General features: G+C 53.3%; 1 protein-coding gene across 5 annotated transcripts in view; it reads right to left on the bottom strand.

Annotated features, from left to right (window-relative positions):
* Nucleotides 1-1,136: 1,136 nt before the first annotated feature.
* Nucleotides 1,137-23,236, bottom strand: part of RRP1 (ribosomal RNA processing 1) — a 46,578-nt gene continuing 24,478 nt past the window's right edge. The window contains exons 12-15 of one of the 5 annotated variants that reach the window (XR_011432861.1): nt 7,414-7,487; nt 5,779-7,135; nt 5,487-5,657; nt 4,879-5,401 (exon numbers count right to left, since the gene is read on the bottom strand). Coding sequence is in view for 2 of the 5 variants with exons in the window: in XM_014736411.3 (XP_014591897.1) it covers nt 5,273-5,398; nt 5,487-5,657; nt 7,414-7,487 (371 nt within the window). In the remaining 3 variants the exon portion in view is untranslated. Of the gene's footprint in view, nt 5,402-5,486; nt 7,136-7,413; nt 7,488-23,236 lie in introns of all 5 variants that reach the window. The other 4 variants (XM_014736413.3, XM_014736411.3, XR_011432860.1 and 1 more) reach the window with 4 other exon arrangements.

Genomic DNA, 23,236 nt, shown 5'->3' with positions numbered 1-23,236 from the left:
TATTGTCTACCTTGCAAAAACCCGTTTACGCGAGCCAAAAATATGTACTGGGACTGTTTCATGAAATCATCCTTGCATATCCTGAGCCCTATATAAATCATACAGACACAAAATAAAGTTAGACTTGGACACCAAACTCCTTGTCTCACTGCCTCCTCCTTCGCCGACGCCGTCCATCCCTCAGGAGACCCTGTCCAGCTGAGGCTGGACCCCGGCAGTATATAATGAATGTGTCAACACTGGGAGGGTCTGAGGAACTCGGTGAACCCGTTTTCCAAACGGCCCACGCGCGGCCGTGCCTGGCAGAAGATCCAGTCAAAGACAGACAGACAGTGGACTTCGATGCAACAGAACGTGACAAGGACAAGTTCAATGGTATAGTCTCAGATTGTACGTTGCAAGGAACCCTCGCTGAGTTCTGGTGTGGTAACAAAGAGGAAAATCATGAGCCTCTGAAAAGGCTGTCCACATCCCCCTCCCGTTTCCAACTACGCATCAGGAGCCGGGTCTCTCCTTACTCTCCAACCAAAGCCCGTTACGGCAGACGGGACGCAGAGGCAGACACGAGAAGCCAGCTGTCTTCCACCAGGGCCGACATTAGAGATTTGCAGAAATGTCAAATGTCTAGTCCTGGAGTCAGAGCCCTCAAGCACTAGGACCACTGGCCCTGCTGCTTAGAGGTTGTGTGCGCAGACCCACAGAACGAACCTGGATCGGGGGGCTTAGAATTTCTCTTTAAATACTATTAGTGTGTAATTTCATCATATCTTTCTGGCATAACTTTCAGTTTGGTCCTTATATTTACTTTTTGAAAAAATACTCTGTTGAGGCCAGCGCAGTGGCATAGTGGTTACGTTCATGGGCTCTGCTTCGGTGGCCCGGGGTTCGCAGGTTCTGATCCCAGGCGCAGACCTAGCCCCACTCATCAAGCCGCATTATGGCAGCATCCCACATAAAGGAGAGGAAGACTGACACAGATGTTAGCTCAGTGACAGCCTTCTTCAAGCAAAAAGAGGAGGATTGGCAATAGATGTTAGCTCAGGGCCAATCTCCCTCACAAAAAAACCCACAACACACAAAACTCTGTTATTGAAAAAGGGATAGAACGGCATTTAAAGGAAGAAAATGATGCTATGTGATTGCAACTCTATTTTAATTTCTGTGTATGATCTCCCAGAATCTGCTCATATCGACATGTATTTTAGAATTACTTGTGTGAAAATTATTTTGTATTCTGATTTTTCCCGGCTGCAGGACAACAAAGATTTTTTTTCCCCCTTTTTCCACGCAGTCTTTGCCATGAGGATTCTGAGCAGTGTTGTAACCGTCTCTGCTGTGCTGAAAAAACTTTACGTACTAAACAATCATCTTCTTTACTGCCCTGGGGTTATTTCAGACTTTGCCATTGTCAATACATTGCAAAGAAGTTTCTCATGTTAACCTTCAGTTAAAGGGTTTTACCTCAGTTAAATTACTCCCGTAGGATTAGTTCCCAGTCAAGCAACAGAACTGCTAAAAATGGTTCTAATACGTTCTGTGCCTGTCGTTTCATTTTTTTCTTTAACGTTTTTGCATAAAAAGTTTCAAACTTTAAAAGAGAAGTCGAAAGAACTACATGGTGTGCACCCACCGTCTTGTCTCCATCTTGTAACATTTTACACACTTGCTTCACCACTTAGCCAGCCATCCAGCCATCCTGCCTTCCATTCATCCATCTATCTTCCTCTTATGCATTTCAAAGGAAGTTACAAATATTAATACACTTCTCTTCACAAAATACTTCAACATGCCTATCATTACCTAGAGCTGAGGCTCATTTTCTTACGGTTCTTTTGAAGTAAAACTTACAATAAAATGCATGGAATTTGCTGATTTCTGACAAGTCCATATACCTGTGCAACCCAAGTCCTTATTAAGATACGGAACGGGATCATTATTCCAGAAGGTTCCTTCATGCCCCTCCCACTCGATCCTTGCCCCCACCTCACCCTACCGGGGTCAGTGTTGTTCTGATTCTTTGCTCTGTTCTAGATTAGTCTTCTGTGTGTGTCTTTTCAGACCTTCATATAAATGGAGTGGCACAGCAGGGGCTCGTGTGCACAAGGCTGCTCTCACTCAGCATAAGGGCTTTCAGACTCATCGATGCTGCTGCACGTATAAATAATTCATTCCCTTTTATTGCTGAGTTGAATTCCATCATATGGATGTACCACAGTTTATCCGTTTTCCTATTGATGGACACCTGGGCTCTCTCCAATTTGGGGCTATTACGAACAAGGCTGCGTTGTGGACTGAATGTCCGCGTCGCCCCTGAATTCATGTGTTGAAATCTAACCTCCAATGTGATGCTTTGTGGAGGCGGGGCCTGTGGGAGGCGATGAGGTCATGAGGGTGGAGCCCTCAAGAATGGGATTCCTGCCCTTCTGAGAAGATGCCTGAGGGCTAGTTGGCTCTCTTCCCACTGTGTGAGGATTCAACAAGAACTCCCCAACTGTCAGAGGGCTCTCACCAGGACCCACCTCCTCTGGCACTCCCACCCAGCCTCCGGGCCTAGAGAAATCCCTGCTTGTTGTTAATAAGCTGTGGTCTGCGGGGCTTGGTTAGAGCAGCCACAACTGAGTAAGCAGAGCTGCTAAGCAGATGCCTGTACAAGTCTTTTGGCGAGCATACCTTTCATTTCTCTTGATAAAAACCTAAAAGAGCAATTGCTGGGTTATAGGGCGTCATATATTTAGTTTTAAAGAAACTACCAGATCTTTCACCAAAACATTGTACCATTTTACACTCCCATCAGCATCATTGCTAAACTCCATCTTTTTAATCTTGGCCATTCTGGTGAGTGCGGTGGCTCACTATGGTTTTCACTTTTATTTCCTCAATGTCTAATAATGTTCAACAAATTTTCACGTGCTTGCTGGCCTCTCGTACGTCTTCTTTTGTAAAGTGTCTGTTCAAATCGTTTGCCCATTTCTCAATTGAACTGTTTGTCTTTTTATTGTTGAATTGTGGGGTTCTTTGTATATTACACCCCAGTCCTTTGACAGATACATATTTTACACATATTTTCTCCCAGTCTGTGGCCTGCCTATTTATTTCTGAATGAGGTATTTTGGTGAGTAGAACTTTTAAATTTTGATGAAATCTAATAAATCACATTTTCTTTTATGGTGTTGCTTTCTGTGAACTTTCTAAGAAACCTTTGCCTATCCCCAAGTCAAAAAGATGTTCTGTGTTTACTCCTAGAAGGTTTACAGTTTTAGCTTCTGCGTGTAATTTCCGACCTCCAGAACCGTAAGGTAACAAATTTGGGTTGTTGTAAGCCACTCAGTTTGTGGTCATTTGTTATGGCGGCCACAGGAAACCACCACAGGTTCTTTCTACTCTCACCTTTATCAAACACCCTCACAAAAATGTCTCAATGAGAGGATCTCTTGCAGAAACACCACTTTCTTACAATGTCCAGTGTATTAATAATTAATTTTAAAAAAAAAATTCACCATCTTCCCAGAGGCAGCAGCTCTGCCGAAGCTGTGCGGAGGTCACTGGCCAGGAGGGCCCGTGCTGCCCGCGGGCCCCAGGACGGCATCACCAAGCAGCCCCTCTCTGCACAGACCTGGGAGAGAGGCGGGGCGGGCGAAAGGGTGCCAGAGATCAAAAAGTGACAATAAACTGAGAAGAAAAGATCCTACTGTTCCGCATTAAGTTTAAGATAAATGGACGTCTTCAGCCACTTACTGGGCCTTAGCTGTGCAGCAGGTCTGCACGACTGGAGGGAGCAGCATCGAGGACACTGTATCCCAAATGTCCGTCCACGTGGACACCAGGTGCCCTTTCCCCTGGGAGGGGGAGGGGGCGGAGCAGATCGAGCCTGCTGTCCTGCGATGGACCTCGACGCCATCTCACGTCCACGTGCTCGTGTTCACAGGGACCCCTACTCACGGCTCCAAATTCGATACCTTTAGCCATCCAACAAAGAGACATTAAGCACCTACTGTGTACGGAGTGTGTTGATCACTGTTCCTTCCAGCACAGGGCCACTGAGGGGAGATGGACGTGTGGGCCACACTGCCGACACCTTGATTTAATGTCTGTTCTTTTCTTTTAAAAAACATGCTTTAAATTGTGGGTGAAGTCCCATCCCTTGTGCCCCGTGCCTGAGTCCACGTTGACACACGGGAACTGTTCGTGTTTCTAACTGCTGTGTAATGCTCCGCTGTAAGAAGAGACCACGGTTTGTTTAACCACCACCCTATGGTGGTCAGCCCCGCCTCTGGCCATGACGGTCAGCACGGCCCTGCGCATCCTCAAGTCAGAGAGGACCCACCTGCGAAAGCAGCCGAGTGTGTCCAAGGTTGCCCGTGGCTGGCTGGTCTGCTTCAACATTGCCGTTTCCTGGAGACAATGAGGAAGTCTCTGTGATGGTCATCGGCGTTGCCAGAGTTTCTCCTCTCCTTGTCTCAGTTCTGATAAATCTGGTTTCGTTTTTTTCAGGAATCAGTCTTTTCATTCAAATGTTTTACTATATTGGTATAAAGTTGTTGGTAAAGTTCTCTCATAATCTTTGTTCTGTAGGTATGTCTCTTTTTTTTGCTCATATCATCTTTTTGAAACTTTTCGGGGTTTATTTCCTTGGTCTTTCTTTCCAAAGGATTATCACTTTTTCTTGAGTGGTTTTAAAAGAGCCAGGAAGGTGTTGATGGTGTTGATCTGTTTTATTAGGATTTCTGACTTTCTGGTGCCCGGTCAGCCCCGCCTGCCTGGGTCCCGCCCCTCGTCAACCATCAGGTGAACGGAATGCGAAGTTTTCTTTTCGGTCACAAAGTGAATGGAATTGATTTAAATTGATTAAACGATTTAAATTGCAAGATGAAAACGGTCTTCTTGTTTAAACTTTTTAATCTATGAGAAGATTATTATTTTAGAAGGATTGATCAATGAATGAAACTCATACATTATGGCACCTGTTAGTACCCAGAGGGGAAATGTGGGCAATTAATGCCCCCCAGCACTTCCCTCACTGTACGCTGGTGGGTTAACCGTAGGCTTTTTGAAGAAATGGCAGAGCACGCTCCCACAGAGGCCTGCGGCAGTCCAAATGGGGCAGCCCAGCGCGGAGGAACGGCCCGGCCCGGCCCGGAGGCCTGCATCTTCAGGTGTTCACCTACATTTTGAGGTTGGTTTTTCTCCTCGGCCGCAGGTAAGAGTTTGGACGTGGAGCTGATGAGTCCATGGTTTTCAGCTCGGCTGTGCCCACGGCTGCTGCAGGAGCTTTTCACGCACACCCAGGCTCAGGCCCAGGCCCACCCGGGGTTCTGATGTGGAGCCTGCACACCCGCCTTTGTAGGAGCTGGTCCCGTAGGGTCTCCAGGCTCAGCAAACGGAAATTCAGGATGAATTTCTACTGGAATTTCAGAGAAACACAAAGAGTCTTTTAGGACAAGTATGTCTCAAATACTGCAAGGGACATACTTATACTAAAAACTTACTCTGGGTTTATCCGAAGTTCCAATTGGGCTGGGCATCCTGCATTTTATTCGGCGACCCTCCCTCAGGCGAGCCTCTGGTGCAGCCACAGCGAGACACACGGCGAGACCCACAGGGTGGCCCAAGGTGGATTCAGCCCCTGGATCACAGAGGGGCCTGTGCACGCTGCCCATCTGAGGAGAGAGACTGGAAGCCTTAGGCAAGAGTGCGCCTGTGGGCGGGGTGGGTCAGGGGAATGGGGGTACATGGATGGGGGTGGGTTTGGTCTGGCCCCATCACTCCTGCATCACCCACCAGTGTGCTGGGAAGTCCACGCTTCCATTCGAGGGGTCTCTCAACCACTGCTGGAAACACAGGTGAATGTGGAAAGCCCCCAAGGGGCCCCAGCCAGGGAACAGCTGATCCTGCTGGGACTCAGTCCTCCCCCACTAGGCCGCAGGCCTGGACCAACCAGCCCCGTTCCTCTCTCTGGGCAGGTTGGAGGTGCTTCCAGGCCCCTGGGTAGACTTGGTCTGTCAGGGGCACAGAACTGGCGGCAGGGAGCGTTGTCCTGTACACCTGGGCACAGTGCACACCCTGCCACCTCTCCCGGGATTTCGGGTTCTCTTTATGAGCGTGTGGAATGTTCCAGAGGGTCCTCGGGCCTCTGCAGGGATCCTGGACCTGGCTGTGTCCACCTGGGTATCCACGAGGGAGGCTGAGGACGGGGTTGTGGTGTGAACCCCTCTCAATTCAGTAAGGGCTCATAGTGGTTCGGTTCACGTGCTCTACTCTGCCGGCCCAGGGTTTGCTGGTTTGGATTCCAGGCGTGGACCTAGCACCGCTTGTCAAGCCACACAGTGGTGGCATCCCAAATAAAATAGAGGAAGATTGGCACAGATGTCAGCTCAGTGACAATCTTCCTCAAGCAAAAAGAGGAAGATTGGCAACAGAAGTTAGCTCAGGGCCTATCTTCTTCACAAAAAAAAAAAAAAAAGAGGGCTGCTTCAGCTGAGAAGCACTCTCTTGCCCCTCCATTCTCCTTATTCCTGCCTGGAATATGGTCGTGATGGTTGGAGCTCCAGGGCCACTTTGGGATGTGAAGTGACCCACCCCACCCCGACAAAGAGTGTTTGGGAAACTGAAGTTTAAATAGCAGGTAAGTCCTAGTGCCAAGCACTGGACTTTTGACTCTAAAACCTACATTCTTCCCCCTCTCCAACCCCTTCCCTCCCAGCACACACACACACTGAGATGGAAACCAGGGGGGGGCCTTTCTGTGTTAGGGAGAGCTTCTTGTGGGACGAAAGGGCCCTGTTAGTGCAGGGAAGTTCTTGCTCGAGTGAGTTCCACCTCACACAGAGGGAGCAGACAGCCCAGATGACAGCACTTCTTGTTCTACTGATGGTTCATAACCAAATCTCGACTCTCCTCTGAGACTGCAACCGGGTAAAATTACCCAGTGCCAGCAACGTATAAATGGGAGAAAATAAGCAGGGAGAAATGAGCACATTAAGCTGTAAGCCACCGGGAGAAGTCGGGGGACGCAATTTGCTTCGCTGGGTTTTCGTCCATTTTGCCCACAGTGTGCCTGGAATCCTCCGTGCTCTGCATCCTCCGTGAGTGGTCCCTGGCAAGCCTCTGGCTCCAGCCCCTCTCGTGTCAGGTAAGTCTGAGGCAGAAAGGCAAGCATCAGACTCCGAAATGTCACCCGCACCGTGGCAGTCGTCTGCCTGGACACTGAGTCCAGAGAGGGAGACCGGAGCAGGAGACATGTAGTCTCCCCAGCGGTCTGCATTTGGTGGACGCCGCGTTCCCACAGGTGAGGACACAGGCAGGGTCGCACGAGAGCAGCCCCCCGCGGGACCCACGGCAGGCTGGGTGGCAGAACGGCAGCCCCAGAGCCAAAGGCAGCAGAGGAGGCGCCTTCTCCTCCGGCCCCGCTCCTACCCGAGGATCGGATGCTCGCTCTTCTTTGCAAACGTGCTCAGAGTCCAACTGAGGTCGACACGGAACACGGGCAACTGGAGGAGAGAAAAGAGCAAAAGTAAGAGATCCAGCATGTTGCCTCGGAGCTGCCAGACCACTCGGATGTGCCAAAGAGCACGGCCGCCATGCTCTGTGATCACCTTGTTCTGCCACACCGAAGACGGCGACACTGAACACTTCAGACAGGGTGGCAGGTGGCACAGTGAGAACCTGGAAAAGCAAGGCGGTGTCACACACTCGGGCTCATCTTCCCTGTGACGCCCCCCAATCTCTGGCTGAGAGAAGTCTGCTGGGGCACGTCCCAAGCAGTCAGGTGTGTGTCTCTGGTCTGCAAGTTTCTGAGCAGAATGAAGAGCCGGCCCAGGGAAGCCTCTGGGCATGGGCGCCAGGAAGGGGCTAGCGGCCCCAAAGGCAGGGGATCTGTCCTGGTCCTCGCTGCCTGCTGTCTTTTTGGTTTTTTTTGAGCTGAGGAAGATTGTCACTGAGCTAACATCCATGCCAATCTTCCTCTGTTTTGTATACAGGACGCCACCACAGTGTGGCTTGATGAGCTGTGTGTAGGTCCACTCCCAGGATCTGAACCTGCGAACCCAGGCCACCGAAGCAGAGCGTCACAGACTTAACCACTACACCACCAGGCAGGCCCCTACTGTCTTTTTTTTAAATTAAACTTTTTGTTTTGAGGTAATAATAGATTCATACGCAGCTAAAAGAAATAACACAGAGATCTTTCACCTGCTTCCCTGAAGTGGTGACATCTTGCCAAACTGAAGTCAGTGTCACGTCCAGCATGTGGACACTGATGCAGATGAGATGCGGAGCATTTCAGCCACACAAGGGTCCCCGAGCTGCCCGGCTACAGCCACGCCCACTCTACTCCCATCCCTGCCCCTCTCTAACTCTGCCAACCACTAATCGGACTGTTCCCACGAGGTCCTCACTTTAAGGATGTTCTCTGAAGGGAATCACATGCGTGTCACCGTCGGGATTGGCCTTTCTTGCTCAGCTGACTTCTCTGGAGGTTCATCCAGGTGTCCGTGCGTGTCCACAGACTGTCCCTTCTATCACTGATGTCTTCTGAAAGGCCCGTCTGCATTTGGGGACGCGCCCAGGTCATCAGGACCGCCCATCCGGGGTAGGAGCCAGGGCCCCGTGCCCAGCCCCCGGCAGGCGCAGACCCAGGCCCGTGCTCGGGAGCGCCAGGTGAGGCTTCAGACTAGGCAGGTGGGTGGTCAGGCGCAGGCGGCTGGGCTACATGGCTTGGGGCGCTGCTGCTGGAAGCCGGCTGTGTCCCTGAGCCCCCAAGGCTCTGCACTCTCTCACTTCCCTTCAAGCATCCCTCCTCAGCTGAACCGGAAGAGAAGCTTCTAGTGCTGTCCACTGAGGGCCCAGGCGGGCGCCCCCGATCCCTGAGATTAGACGGCGTCTCAGGGCCTATCGGCCTGGAACACTCAGCTGGGGACCGAGCCCATGCACCTCACGAGCCCACCCCCCATGCAGAGAGAGCACTGGACGAGGAGTCCAGGCCCAGCTGTGGAAGGGGACACGCCCCTCATCTCTCGGGCCTCCGTCTCCTCGGCCAGGAGAGGACAGCACCACCCCCGACACCATCACTGGCACCGTTTCTGTGCAGTGGCATCCCGCACCGACGGTACAGCGCCACGTGGCTGTCAGCACTTGACAAAGACCGAACCGCTGCCAGGAGCCCTCCCCACACAGCAGTTCTCCCCCCAGCAACACGCTCACGCTCACACCATTGCACTCACACTCGCACGCCCAAATGCTTGCACACTCACACACTCACAATTAGGGTCTGAGCTCACCCCCTGGGCCCTTTATGCTCCTTGCCTTTGATGGGCAAAGATGAGCCTGAGGCAGGAAAAAAGGAAAAGAACACACTCCTGCCCGCCTGTGTGTGACCGCTCCGTCTGTGCATCCTGGTGGCCCTGGCCAGGAACTAAGGGTTTCATCTGATTTTTACTTCTTAGGAACAGAGGCTGATGGGCTGCCTGGAGGCGGGGGCAGGCATCTGAGGACAGCAGGAGGCAGCGCTGCCTCCAGAGGGCTTGGGGGGGGGGGGTGACCCCTGCCTCCCAAGGGCTTCCCCACTGCAGGGTCCAGGGTGCCCCCCTTGCTGCCCACAGGCCCAGAACTGTGGCTGAGGAGTCCCCAGCAGCCACAGATTTCTGAATGTGGGTCACAGGCCATGTGGGCAAGAAGGGCAAAAGCCACGGCCCCTGGCGGAACCCCAGGCAGCTGCTCCGGGCAGCACTGACCCCTCCCCAGCTTTACCTCCACTCGTGTGTGTGTGTGTGTGTGTGTGTGTGATCAGCGTCAATTTCCCCAGCTGGACCGTCACCTCCACAGGGTGTAGCCCTTCCCACATCACCCACTCCTGGACTCTGCAGCACAGCCTGTAGCAGGAAGAAAGGAAGGAGGGAAGGAGGGAGGGAAGGAGGGTGGGAGGAAGGAAGGGAGCAGGCTGGAGCTGGCTGGGAAGTGGTGCCTCAGCTCTCAGCTGGGGAGTCCTGTGAAGCCCCCATGTTGCAGGGTGGCCCGTGGTCTGGTACAGGGCTGGACAAGGCCACATGTGGGCCACGTGGCTCTTCAGGGCCAGGGTGAGGGCAGGTGGGCTCCGGGGCCAGAAGCAGGCCCCACCAAATGGCCCACAGGTGAGGACGGTTCAGGAGCACAGGTGGCTCCGTGGACGCTTTGGCACTGGCTCGGCCACGGCAGCCGCGGGCCGGGAGCGCCCGATTCCTGAGGGGCTGGAGCGAGGCAAGAAGCCAAGGCTTCGCCTCTGCGCGCCCCCGGCAGCTGTCACTCGGCTTTCACGTGGCTCACTTTGCAGGTGGATTGCGACTCCAAGCACCCTCATTCGTTGCGTGCTGCCTCCCCTCGCTTGGCCCCACTGTTCATAGCTGACTATTTAAGAGACACAAATTGCCATTGTAATGCGGCATTCACACTTCGGAGGTGCTGGGTAAGACGGGCTGACCGCTCGCTAAGGGACCTCGCTTCCCCGGCGGTGGCGGTAAAACCTCCTCTCTTCTCTTAAGCGGCGAGTGCGCTTTCACGTTGCAAGAGGCCCCCTCCAGATCATAACTTCCAGTAAACAAACTGCGCAGCTGCATTTCCAGGGGCGGCCAGTGCTGCTCTGTTCTGATGGCCTGTGGCCAGGGAAAGAAAGGCCGTCTACACACACAGCCTCAGAAAGCACCCCAGACCTTCCCACCCGGCTCCGTTCTCCGACCCCAGGTCACCTCCTGATGTCTTCCCAAAGCTCAGAGGCCGGCCTCTGTGTAGCAAAAGCAGAGTGAAAGAAATGATAAGAAATCAAATCTCTGGGGCTGGCCTGGTGGCATAATGGTTAAGTTCATGTGCTCCACTTCGGCGGCCCGGGGTTTGCAGGTTTGGATCCCGGGTGTGGACCAACACACTGCTCATCAAGCCATGCTGTGGCAGTGACCCACACACAAAGTAGAGGAAGAGTGGCACAGATGTTAGCTCAGGGCCAATCTTCCTCACCAGAAAAAAAAAAAAAAAAACCCACAAAAAAAAAATCTCTAATGCTTGCCCACAGCTGCTCTGTGCCCAGCACACTTCTAAATACTTTATGAGTATTAATTTACTGGATCCTCAAACCACCTCTGAGGTAGGTACTATTGCCAATCCCTGCGTGACAGACAGGGAAACTGAGGCACAGCTCTCTGATCCCTCCCCCTGCCCAGCACCCTGCAGATCAGCACTCCACGGCAACATGAAGCTCCTTAAGGCCTGGACAGTCCTGCAACTCTCCAGCTTGGGCCTGAGGCCTGAGCTCTGCCTCTTCCTTAAGTGACTTCCCGGGACGTATCAGGTCCACAGGCTTATTAAATAGATACGCACATAAAGGGTGTGAGGTTTGTCCTCTCAAGGGAAAGGCCTCTGGAGGGCCTTCAGAGGATGCATGCTGGGGCAGGGTCAGACAGTGGTGAGCTGGCTGCAGAGGGAGATGGGAATGGGGTTTGAGTCAGAGTAGAGCTGTGGGCGTCCCAAGGCCCTGTGTGGGTGGCTCCTGGGAAGTGGGCAGGCTGACTCTTGGGGACACCACCATGCGGGGGGCCTGAGGAGGGTGAGCAAAGAGCAGATCCACCACCAAGGGAGGAGAGGGTTCCCAGAGGAGGTGGGGTCGGGCTCAGACCGGCCAGGAAGGAACAGGATGGAGAAGACAGGAGGGAGATGAGCATTCAGTTTTCCCTGGGGAAAGGGAGCTGGGTTCCTGGAGGTGATGGGTGGAAGAGGGAGGAGGGGGCCGAGGCGGGCAGGTGGGCAGACCCCCTCCAAGAGGCTAGATGAGGAGTGAGGGGAGGGGAGGCAAGGCTGGACCAAACACTCACCCACAGACAGCCCCAGGCTGGCCCCAGGCTGCCCCGCCCCACCCTTTTTCTCTTGCTACTGGGTTTTGGCGAACAGGCACGCCCTGCTCCAGGCCTGCACTGTCACACGGGAGCCACAGGGGGAGGCCCTCCACACCTGCACCCTGACCTGAGACTGACCTGGAGCTGAGGCCACAGCGACGGGGCACACTGTGTACACTGTCGTGACACTGGGCGCCACTGGGCGCACTGTCGGAGGCTGCAGCTGCACCACCACCCTCCTGCCACACTATGCTGGGGGCTCCAAGGTGGCCCTCAGACAGCTCTCAGGCTGACACCCTAGGGCACCCCACCGAGGCCCTGGGCACCCATGGGCACCCCATCAGAACCCCGAGAGGCCTCCCCGGCCTGTGGCTCCCGAACACAGCCCAGTGGCCCTCGGGTCAAGGAGGGAAGGGCATCTCCAGGTGGGAGGAGAGTCCCGGCCGGCCAGCAGGTGAGGACACATTGTTTCAGTTTTCATCAATGTCCCCAAGCACCTCAATGGGAGGTCGGCAAAAGGTGGCTGATGAAATTAGCCCTGGAAATAGTAGCAGTGGGGGTGTGGCCTCGGCCAGAGGCCCCATGTGAGCACAGTAGGCACCACGCTCACGTGACATCACAACAGCCCCCATCACGGAGCATCTGGGGCTTGGGCTGCCCAGGCCGCACAATGAGAAAGGAGGAGGTGAGGCCGATCCCTGAGCCCAGGCTCCAATGGAAGCTCTTCTTGAAGTGACCAGAGCCAGATGGCCTCCCAGAACCTTCTGGAAGAATGATGGTTCCAGTGTCCTCTGGCGTTTCAGATCTCCGTTGTGTTCACCTTTATCAGTAAGGCTCCTTCCTCGACTTCTGCCCCACGCCACACAATCTGTGTGACCCCAGACATTCTGTCCTGTTTCATCGTGTGATTCCCACAGGGTGAGATGTGGCTGGCAGGACCAAATCAGGAGCAGAGCCATGGGGTCTGGGGGACATGGTGAGGACCAGTCCTCTCTGGGGAAGCAGAGGTGGCTACCTCCTCTGCTCGCGTTGGAGCAGAGGGGACTTCCGCCTGACACCCCAAACGGCCACCAGCCCGGAACGGACAACACCCCCTCCCCAATTCTCAGGGAAGAGCCAGTGGCAAAAGGTTAAAGACGTTCTCTGAAGACCGAGTTCTCTCCCTGTCCCCAGAATGCCTTACATCATGCTCCCAGAACAGCTCGGGAGAGGAACAAAGCTTGTCAACGAGAACGCTTGGCAGCACCACAGCGTGACTGCCCAGCCCTTGGGGCCAGCAGGACCGTGCGAGCCCAAGGCCCGGGTTCTGGGGGACTCAGCTCGGCGCATCCTCCCACTCTGGCCACAGCGCCTTCCCTTTGTAGACAGATGGACACCTGCCTGGCCACGGTGACCTTAGACAAGTCAGCAACATCTGGATCTCGTGTGATACGGAGGTGAGGGGGGCCAGTGCTGGGAGAAACAAGGGGAGCAGTTTCGGGTTACCTGCTTGGGAACAGTCCATGAAACTGCAGCGTGGTCATCCTAACGCCCCCACGGCCTGATGGTGGCTGGGATGGCCTCGGGCTGGCCACACGCCTCTCGGCCCACTAAGCAGGAGAGGATGTTGCTGGGAGAGCCCTAATCAAGACAGCGCTAGCTAGGGGGGCCCTCTCCCCTCCCCCTCCTGACCCTGTGCCCCAGCTCTCGGGCCAGCAGCTCAGCACCTGGGCTGCTACCTTCAGACTCCTGTGAGCTGAGCTGCCCTCGGGCCCCCGCGTCTGCTGCATCTTCAGACAGGGCTTCCGTGCTGGGGCCCAAACCCTTCTGGACCAACAGAGCAATCAGACCCCGAGAGAGATCTGAATCCGCTCAGGACACTTGGACCTGAACCCCCAGCTCCTGCAAGAAGTGTCTGGACCAAGAGCTCTCTCTTCCCCACAGGAACAGACACTGTCCGTCAGAGGTGACACAGCCGCCCACACCATCCCTCTCTCTTTTGTCCTCCTCACAGTGTGTGTCCTCACGAGCAGGCTCCTTCTCTCTGTTTATGCCCGTCTTTAACATAGCAGAGAAGAGAACGTCCTGGAAGCTCCAAGGCTCTGAAAGCTCAGGGACAGCAAAACAAGACCCTCTTCCGGCTGTCCCACCGCAACGGCAGCGATGAGGTCAAAGCGCTGCCGGACAACCCGGCCCAGGGTCCCTTGTGGGTACAGGAGGCGCGCAGGGAGACAGACAGAAAGTGAATTCAGACGGCGGGTCTATAAGGATTGCGCTAACCCAAAACAATCCAGGGGTAAGCGGGTGAACCTGGACTGGCCAGGAGTCGAGACCCACAGAAGCTGGGTGCTGGGGACACCGGGTTTTTTTATGTTTGCAATTTTCCACAATAAGAAGTTTTTAAAATTGCACATGGAAGCGTGGTGGCTGGAGCAGGGAGGGGAGGGTGCTGCTGGCAAGGCTTGGGCAGCTTACAGAGCCATGACAGCTTCCCGGGCCGGCGCCCTCACAGCTGGAGTGCGGGGGTGGGGGGGGTCTCCACCATGAGTTTATAAAGCGCCTCCCAGAGGGCTGGCCCTGGGCCCTGGGGCGCCAAACCCCTGTCCTTGAAGTAGTCAGGGAAATACAACAGTCCCGCCAACAAAAGACCCCCTCATCAACATGGGAGTGAGCACGTGAACATGATGTCAGTCAGCAGGCCAGAGCTCCAGGCAGGTCCCCGGCACAGAACCTCACAGGAGTTATACAGAAAGGTGGGAGGGAGAACAACGAGAATGTTCTGGAACTAGGTAGGGGTGGTGGTCGCACAATGCTGCGGATGGACTAAATGCCTCTGAGTCATACGCTTTAAGTTTATGGTACGTGGATTTCACCTCAATAAAATCACACCTGTGATCATCTCAGGGGTGGCTGGAGGGGCCCTGGGCTGAGTCGGGGGCGGATGCAACCCCAGGGCCGAAGCCCCGAGACCACACCGTCCAGTTCTCATGGCGACACCCCGGGAGCCTCCATCACTTGACCCGCACACACCGCTCCAACCCCCACCACTCCCATGTGTGGTAGCTTGCTCCTAGCATGCTGCCTGCCCTGCCCTGCCCCCGCCCAGGGCTTCCGGGCCCTTCCACAGGGCCAAGCATGAGTGAGAGCACTCTTGCACGTGGAGCCGTGGCCCCCTTCCCGGAACTCTCCTAGATGTCTCACCAATTTGTCCTGACTCCACCTCAACTCACCCGCCTGTAACTGCACCCACCCCATTTCCAGCGACGGCATCTGCGGCAGAACCACCTCTCCAGGGGCCTGCTCCCCGCCCTCGGCCCCGGGCGCTGGGACAGAGCCTTGAGCCCCGCAGGCCCCAGGGAACAAGAAGGCTGTGGCCTCTGTCCCCCCCACACACCCACCTGATGCCACCCATCACGATGCCACCCAACTCATCACTACCTATACTCCTTGGACCAAAACCGAATTAAGAAACGCAACTAAAGAAGTTCCTAGGGTGACCGAGGACCTCCACAGTTTTGCTGAAGAATTTGATATTCCCACCCAGACTCAGCAGCCTGGGTTCTCTGACCTCCATCATCAAGTTACCTCCTTGTCGGAGAAGGTCAGGCCCAACCCTGGAGGTTAAAGCTGGATGGACCTGTCCCCAGGTGATCTCTCACAGGTCCGACCGACAGATTTTGAAGTCACCAGCTGATAGCTAGGGCCACACATGAGGCCATCCCCAGGGCTCTTCCCAAAGCCACTGACTGGAGTAAGATTCAGGCCTGTCCCCAAAAGCCTGATGGACCTCTTCATGACTACGACAATAGGCTCGCGACCGTCTTTACAGAAAACTCAGGTCTCCTCTAGATGAAGATTCTACTGAAGTCGGCTTTAATTCGGTGCTTGTGAACGGCTTCCGTCGAGATCCTCCCTCCTTGTTGAAAGAACCAGGAGAGGACGGGGCACCCTCCACCCCACCCAGTCAGTTCAGCTCATCAGCTGGCCAGAACTCTTGATGACGCCACAAAGAAAAAGACAACTAAAATTATGACTTACAGTTTCAACAACTGACTGCTTCCCCTCAGAAGCCATGGCAACCTGAGTCCAGAGCATCGGCTTCTAAAGATGGTTGCCAGTTTTGCAACAAAACCTGGACATTGGGGGAAACACTGCCTTAAGCCTACAGACCTTACCCCTCCCATGCTGAGCCTTCAGTGCACCCCACGGACCAAGGCTGCTCTGAGGACGAACACGTGGTTTTTCTGGTCCTTCCCTTTAATGACCTGGCTGAAACTCCCCTTTTGTCAGGAAATGAGGTCTCCCTGTCGTTATTGGTGCTGGAGCCACACTCTCCGTGCTCAGCCCCACCGACCTCAGACAACCCCTCCTCAGAGTACAGAGAAGCCTCAAATGGTGGGAGATCTAACGAACCCCGTAAGCTCATAAACCCCTTCCCCGTTCCCTCGGGCCCTCTCCAGGACAGCCATTCCTTCCACTGGCCATTCTGCCCCTGCCAACGTACTAGGATGAGACTTTCTAGAAGAATATCATTCTGCCACCTCTTTTTCTCAAAAGGGGGAAGTTATCCTCGAAACTGATTCAACCACCTCAACAACCAATGGCATTCTGGACGACTCTGCCCGCTTAACAGTTTTTGCCCCGAAAACAAACTTAAAAAATAACATAAACCTAAAACTCCTGGAAGAAGCCCCTGAGAAACTTGGGGTGAAATCCACGACTGATATTAGTGAATTCACTCAGCTCCCCCAACTGAGATGCACGTTGATGCCAGGAATCCTCTTCTGAAGGTTAAGCAATGCCCGTCAAATCCTGAGGCTTCCGCAGCAATTAAACCCATCGCAGGAGAGCGTGAGGCACGAGGCCTCCTGGCCCCCTGCACTAGTCCTTGTAACGCACCATTCTCCCTGTAAGAAACCCCACGGGCGAGGACGGAGGTTTGTCCAAGATCTGAGGGCTATTAATAATGGTGTTATCCCTCGTCAGCCAGCTGTCACCCTTTCCACGGCAATACCCACAGAAACTAAATTTTTCACCCAAATAGGTACTTATAGAGCCTGTTTTAGCATCCCCGTGGCTCCTGAAAATCAGGTTTTATTCGCTTTTACGCAGGAAGGATGACAATCCCCCTGCACTGAAGCCCCTCCTGCTTTTCACAGATCCTGAAAGCAGATTTAACAGACGGCATCCCTCTACAAGGGCCCACCCTCCTACGGAACGTTGAGGCCTTTCCTCTCTGCTCCCCTTCTAAGGAAGCAGGTGAGCAGGACAGCATCCACCTCAAACTGCTGGCAACCAATGTCGTCAGGTCTCTAAGGAGAAACGGCAATTGTTCAGACAAGGTCAAACACTGGGACCCTGGACCTCAATTCAAGGGCTCCTTTTAGACTCTGACGGGACTCAAATAAGCTTCCCACAGCCACGGGCCAAGGGGCATCCTCGAGGGTCTGGGGCTGTAGCTGGATACCTAGCTTCTCCCTAACCGCCAGCCTCTTTACACGTCACTCGAAGCCGGAGGAAAGTGAGTTGGGAAGGGGACGCCTCCCTGGCTTTCCGGCACCCGGAAGCCATCTTCTCCATCCCCAGGCTCTAGGACCTCCCGATTACCAGCTTCCCTTTCTCCTTGTCAGAGACGAAGAGGGAGGGAATGCCTCAGGAGCGCCTACTCAAAGGCGCGGAGGGCCACGCTGACCGACCCGGAGCGCGGGTCTCCCTCCCTCCCTGTACGGGAGCCACTTCAGGAAGCAGCAGTGACCATCACAAAGTCAAGCGAGGAAACAGTCACGGGCTCCCACTCGCCATCGCTGTCTCCAGGCAGTGGACGCCTTGCTCAGTACTCACCACTCAGCTCCTTCTTGCAAGCCACAAACCTCCCGTGAAACATCATTCTAACTTCTCCTCATATGACCCCTCCTGCTGAGCCATCTCAACCCTGCACCCCTCCCCCAAACTCCTCCCACCGTCGGACCCTGACCATCACTGTTCACCCCTGGCTGACTCAGGAACCCCTGCTGCTCATGCTGAGATCCCATGGTTTACTGAGGGCTCTCATTTGAAAAATGGTGAAGGAAAGTAATGCCCTGGGTCTGCGGTCACCTCACAGACAGCTGCCACGCTCCGGGGTGCTCTGTGACTCTGGCATGCTTTGGAGACAAAGAGGATTCTTGACCTCAGGAGATCAAGAATGGAAACTGGGTTGATGAGTTACTGAAGTCGCTCCAACTTCCTTCATTGGCCGTGGCCATCATTAAAGTGCCCGGGCGTTCAGGGTCAAATTCAGATGAAACCAGAGGAAACGATTTGGCCGAAGGGGCTGCAGGACAGCTGCCTTACAAGCCCCCAAACCTGAAATGGTTATAGCGAATTTTGACTACGCTCCCAAAGAAGACAATGAAAATGATCCAAAGCGCCCAGTCTAAGGCACCTTTATTGGGCCACTAGCACTCGTACTTTCAGCTCAGTAACTAATCTGCGGTTCGGCCCAAACAGAAAAGCTGCCTTGCCAGAGTCCATGAAAAGACCCCTGATGGCAACGACTCACCAGATGACCCACCGGGCAGCAGGTGAACTTGTACGTTTTAGGAAACAACACTGGTGGGGAAATATTTGTAAGGCTGCCAAGGAGGTACAAGTGACCTGTACCGTGTGCCCCAGTACCATCCAGCGATAACTATCCAGACAGCCCCCGGGTGGCCTGCCTTGCCTAAAGGCCCTTTGGCAGTGCAGCAGGTGGATGTCGCCCCCGCCTCCCGCCCCAGGCTGCAGTTTGTCCTTGTTCTGGTTTGTGTGTTTTCTCGCTGGGTTGCAGCATCTCTTTGCTGGCAGGCCACCACTTTGTCATTTGCAAAAATATTATTAGAAAAGACTTTGCCCACCTGGGGTGTCCCCGTAGGACTGCAGTGACCAGGGAGGGCATTTCACTGACCATGTTATAAAACAGAGCTGTGAAGTCTGGCCCATTCTACAGCATTTTCCCTGTGTTTATCACTGAGTCCTCTGGACTGGCAGAAAGAACAAATGGCATCATTAAAACTCCATTGGCAGAATTTACGGAGACCTTATAACTAGCTTGGCCTAAGGCACTGCTTCTGCTCCTTTTGGATCTGAGAGCTCCCCTCTTGGGAAAACATGAGCTGTCACCATTAGAAATAATTACCGCGGACCTATGCGCTTGGCTCTCTCTGCTTTTGATATTCAGTTAATGAAATGGGACATGCGCCGAGACTGCAAAGGGACGATCAGAGCTCCCAATAAAACCCAGGCCCCGGCAGAGAGGTCTTTCCATCGTGCGGTCCCAGGAGACCGAGACACCAGCACCACAGTCTGCAGCCATGTGGCTTTGTCCACTGGAAACACCTTCACAAAGATTCTTTACAACCTAGGTGGAAGGGTACTTTTAACTAATCCTTGCGCTGCAAAACTTAAGGGGGTTGATACTTGGATTCATGTTTCTTATTTAAGGAAGGCCCCACAGACCAGCTGCACTTCTGAACCGACTGGAGAATTAAGATTAGAATTAACCGGGACGTGAAGGAAACAACATCTGACACTGACAGCTTCCCCAGGATTCAGGACCCGGCCAGTACACATGTGCACACCCCTCCAACCTTGGGGCTGACCCTCCGTAACAGATCTACTGTTAAAATTAACAGTCCCTGGTAATTTTACTGAGCCTCTCAGTATCAATTCGACACTTCTGCTGAGGAAGATCCAGTTAATAACGGGTCATGCTAGATTACCACTTAACAACTTCCCTTAGTACGCCCAAGATGGGGACCAGTCAGTGCCTTACAGGAGTTCATTTCATCTTAACTGGAGTTTTCACCTCCCTCAAGGACATTTTTGTTAGCAAATGGAAAGACAATGTCCCAGGGAATTATTCTTAAATACAGTGCCTGGGAGATTCCCTCTGAATGTGGAGGATGATTCCAAAGGCCACAAGCATCCAGACCCAGAGACCCCCTAGTCACACCGTCACCAGTTTCTCCTCGGTCCTCAATGTTAGGGTAGATTTTAAGGCTCCAGCCCTTAAAACTGCCGACAGAGTAAAACTATTCAAGGGAGCACCTTGTTTCTGGCTGATGCCTCCACAAACATTTCTGAAAAGCCCTGTCCCCACAATGTTCCAACTGCCTGGACCCCCCCAAGTGGTCCTTCACCTCCGGCATCAAGCAGATGCCTGGCCAAAACTTGTAAAAAATGTAATCCCGGCACCAGCCTGGAGGCGTAGTGGTGAAGTTTGTGCACTCCACTTCAGTGGCCCAGGGTTCACAGGTTTGGATCCCCGGCACAGACCTAGCACCACTGGTCAAGCCATGCTGTGGTCGCATCCCACATAACATGGAAGAGGACTCGCACAGATGCTGGCTCAGCAAGAATCTTCCTCAAGCAAAAAGAGGAAGACTGGTAACATGTTAGCACAGGGCCAATCTTCCTCAGAGGAAAAAAACAGTAATCTCAAGCCAGCCCTGATGGCCTAGTGGTTAAAGTTCGGTGCACTCTGCTTTGGTGGCCCAGGTTGGTTCCCAGTCGTGGAACCGCACCACTTGTCCATCAGTAGCCATGCTGTGGTGGCGGCTCACATAGAACTAGAAGGACCTACAACCAGAATATACAACTATGTACTGGGGCTTTGGGGAGGAAAAAGAAAAAGGAAGATTGGCAGCAGATGTTAGCTCTGGGTGAATCTTTAAAAAAAAAAGTAATCTCACCTTTCTACATGAAGCTTCTTGTTATACTGGGCCCAGATGGTTATCAGCTGCCCCCTTAATGGGCTGCAGTGGCTGCACTGACCCTTGGTGAGAACGTGTTCCTAAGTTCACCTGTCAATGGAAGCATCTGTAAGTGCACTTCTAGCAGTGTGCTACGTGCCCTTCCCAGTACACCTTTCTAAGTGACTCTAACAGGAACCCGGGGCTCAGGACATCTAGAGAGTTGATGTATGGCAGGACAACATCTGTGGGCAGCCACAGCATTCATGTCCTTGTTAAAGAAGAAACCCACCTGCAATGTCATAGAGTTAGGTGAGATGTGGCAGCCCCCTTTCCACATCCCACCTCCTCTCCATTGCTAAGAGATTTGTTCCTTAGTTTGGGGCAATCCATAACAAGCTGTTAATGAAAAATTTATCCCAAACCATGGCTAAACTAGCAACTTCCACTGCTCAGGCCTTGGCCCAAGACAACGATCCATGGATTCCCCAGCAAGGGCGGTATTAGAGAGTCGAATAGCACTCAATTATCTCCTTGCAGAACAGGGGCATGTATGCCATAGCCAACACCGCTGCTGTGCCTGGGTCAACACTTCTGGTGAAGCTGGACTAGAACTCAAAACCTAGAAAAAGAGCACAGGACCTCTCTGGTCCAATGTCTTTTAATAGCACCTCTGGTTCTCTATCGATAGTTTTAGCTGGCTCCCTTCACGACTAGGCACCTGGTTAAAATCAGGACTTCAAATATTGATAATGATTACTACCGGAACATTGCTATGTGTGATTGTGTTTAAATTTCTTATGCTAATAATAACGCAGATCTGCTCCAGATCACGGTCACTCAGTGGATCAAAACGATAAAAAGGCTCATTCACCTGGGCCTTCAAGTCCCTCGATGAAATTCCCAGATGAGGAAATTGCCCAAGAGCCATTTCCTGATGGCCTCCTTGTTACTCAAATGTGGCCTAACCCTTATGACACTGACTCCTTGGAATAACCATCGGAGATTAAAAATTTCCCCAGCGTCGGACACGCCTCTCTGGGACAGCTCTAGCCCAGCAACGTGGGACTGAGCAAACCTATGGTCGATCAGCAATGCTTTCAGAGAAAGAGCTTGATCAAAAGGGAAAACGTGAAATGTGAAACGAATGGAGTTACTTATGTCAGGGGTTTTAAAATAGAGCCAGGAGCCATTAGGAAAATGGGCCTTGTGCACATCCTCACCAAGCGGAACCGTGAACTTCTGAACTGGGCCAAACCGCACGTATTCCAAGGACGCTGCAAGAACACCCACAGCCTGTCACAGTGCTGGACCTTCTGCTCCGGACAGTCTCTGCAAGCAATCCTGATTAGCCAGGGCTAGCTTCCTGCTGCTGGCCCCAGTTAAAATTCTTTCTAAGGGACTCAGGCAAGCCTCCCCCTCTTTAAAAACCCTAGCAGGACTACTTGGGTTTCTACCTGAATAGGTGGTTCCCCAAATTTCAGCTATTTTTAGGTTAACAATTGTGAATGTACAAATACCACTAATGGTAAATTTTATGTGTATCTTACCATAATAAAAACTGTTTAAAAAATAATACACAGGCAGGAGTACACCACAGGCTCTAGAGAAGGACACTCGGGTGATGACCCCACTGAAGCACGCAGGCAATGGAAGTGCAGAAGTCAGGATGGTTGGCTCTAGGGGAGCTGTGAGTGGGAGGGGCACACGAAGGGGCTTCTGGGGGACTGCAGGGTGCTACTGCCTGGCCTGGCTGCAGTGCCCCTCAGAATCCTGCATGAAGCCACACACTGGTTCTGCATCTGGTTTATGTGACTGAAGGCTTGAGCGCCCACACCTGAATGGCCCTAAATGTTGCCTAGGGCAGCTGGTTGCCCCCTTCTGCTGCCCCTCACCTGCTCCCTGCCTCTGGCAGACTTGCCCATCTATGGGCATCTGAGTGGTTGTGTGAGCCCCAGGGAACTGCCAGCTGGAGCATCTGTGACTGCAGATGCTGATGGACAGCAGGAGGAGGCGGGGCCAGGCCCTGCTCCCAGCCTCCCACGTCCTGAGATGCCTGTGGCAGAACCAGCAGGAGGTCCACTGGCACTGGCAAGGAAGCTCCTTCACAGGCCCCAGCCCTGGTGGCACGGAGCTGAGGTCACAGGGGACACTCAGGCAGGGAGGGGTGGGCAGCAAGGCTAGTCTGTGTCCAGAGCCTGGCGAGTTACTAAGCCCCACAGCCCCCTGGCTATCCACATGGGACGTCATGCAGTGGGAGGGCGTCCAGCGAAAGGTCAGGGCAAACAGTGCCATCAAGGCCGTAACTGTGGTGCTGATACTGAGAGTGGGGATGCCCGTGGCGAGGGAAGCAGGAAGGAAGGGAGAGAGAGCTAAAGTTAGTAAACACTAAAAATATACCTATGCATCATCAGGTCAGGTCTGGAAGGAGGGCGCCTGCCAAGTGCAACCCTCCACAGGCTCCTTCTCGAAGGCCCCCTGACCCCAGGGGACCCCCTCAGCCTGCACCCGCCAGGAGAGCCCCAGGTGTGTGTATGGTGCATTCATAAGTAAACTAGGGACCGGCTCTGATGCAAGACACATGCATTGCATCTAGATTTAGACTTTTTGTTTGTATAAACCAGAAAGAGACAATTTAAAGCAAACTACTTAAATTTTACAACATAATATAACCAATAAATCTACTATGTTCTC

The sequence above is a fragment of the Equus caballus genome, chromosome 26 (genome assembly GCF_041296265.1).
Source record: "Equus caballus isolate H_3958 breed thoroughbred chromosome 26, TB-T2T, whole genome shotgun sequence".
NCBI classification, from domain to species: Eukaryota; Metazoa; Chordata; class Mammalia; order Perissodactyla; family Equidae; genus Equus; species Equus caballus.
Note: the sequence above shows the minus strand (reverse complement) of the source record. Positions and strands in the feature narration are given on the sequence as shown.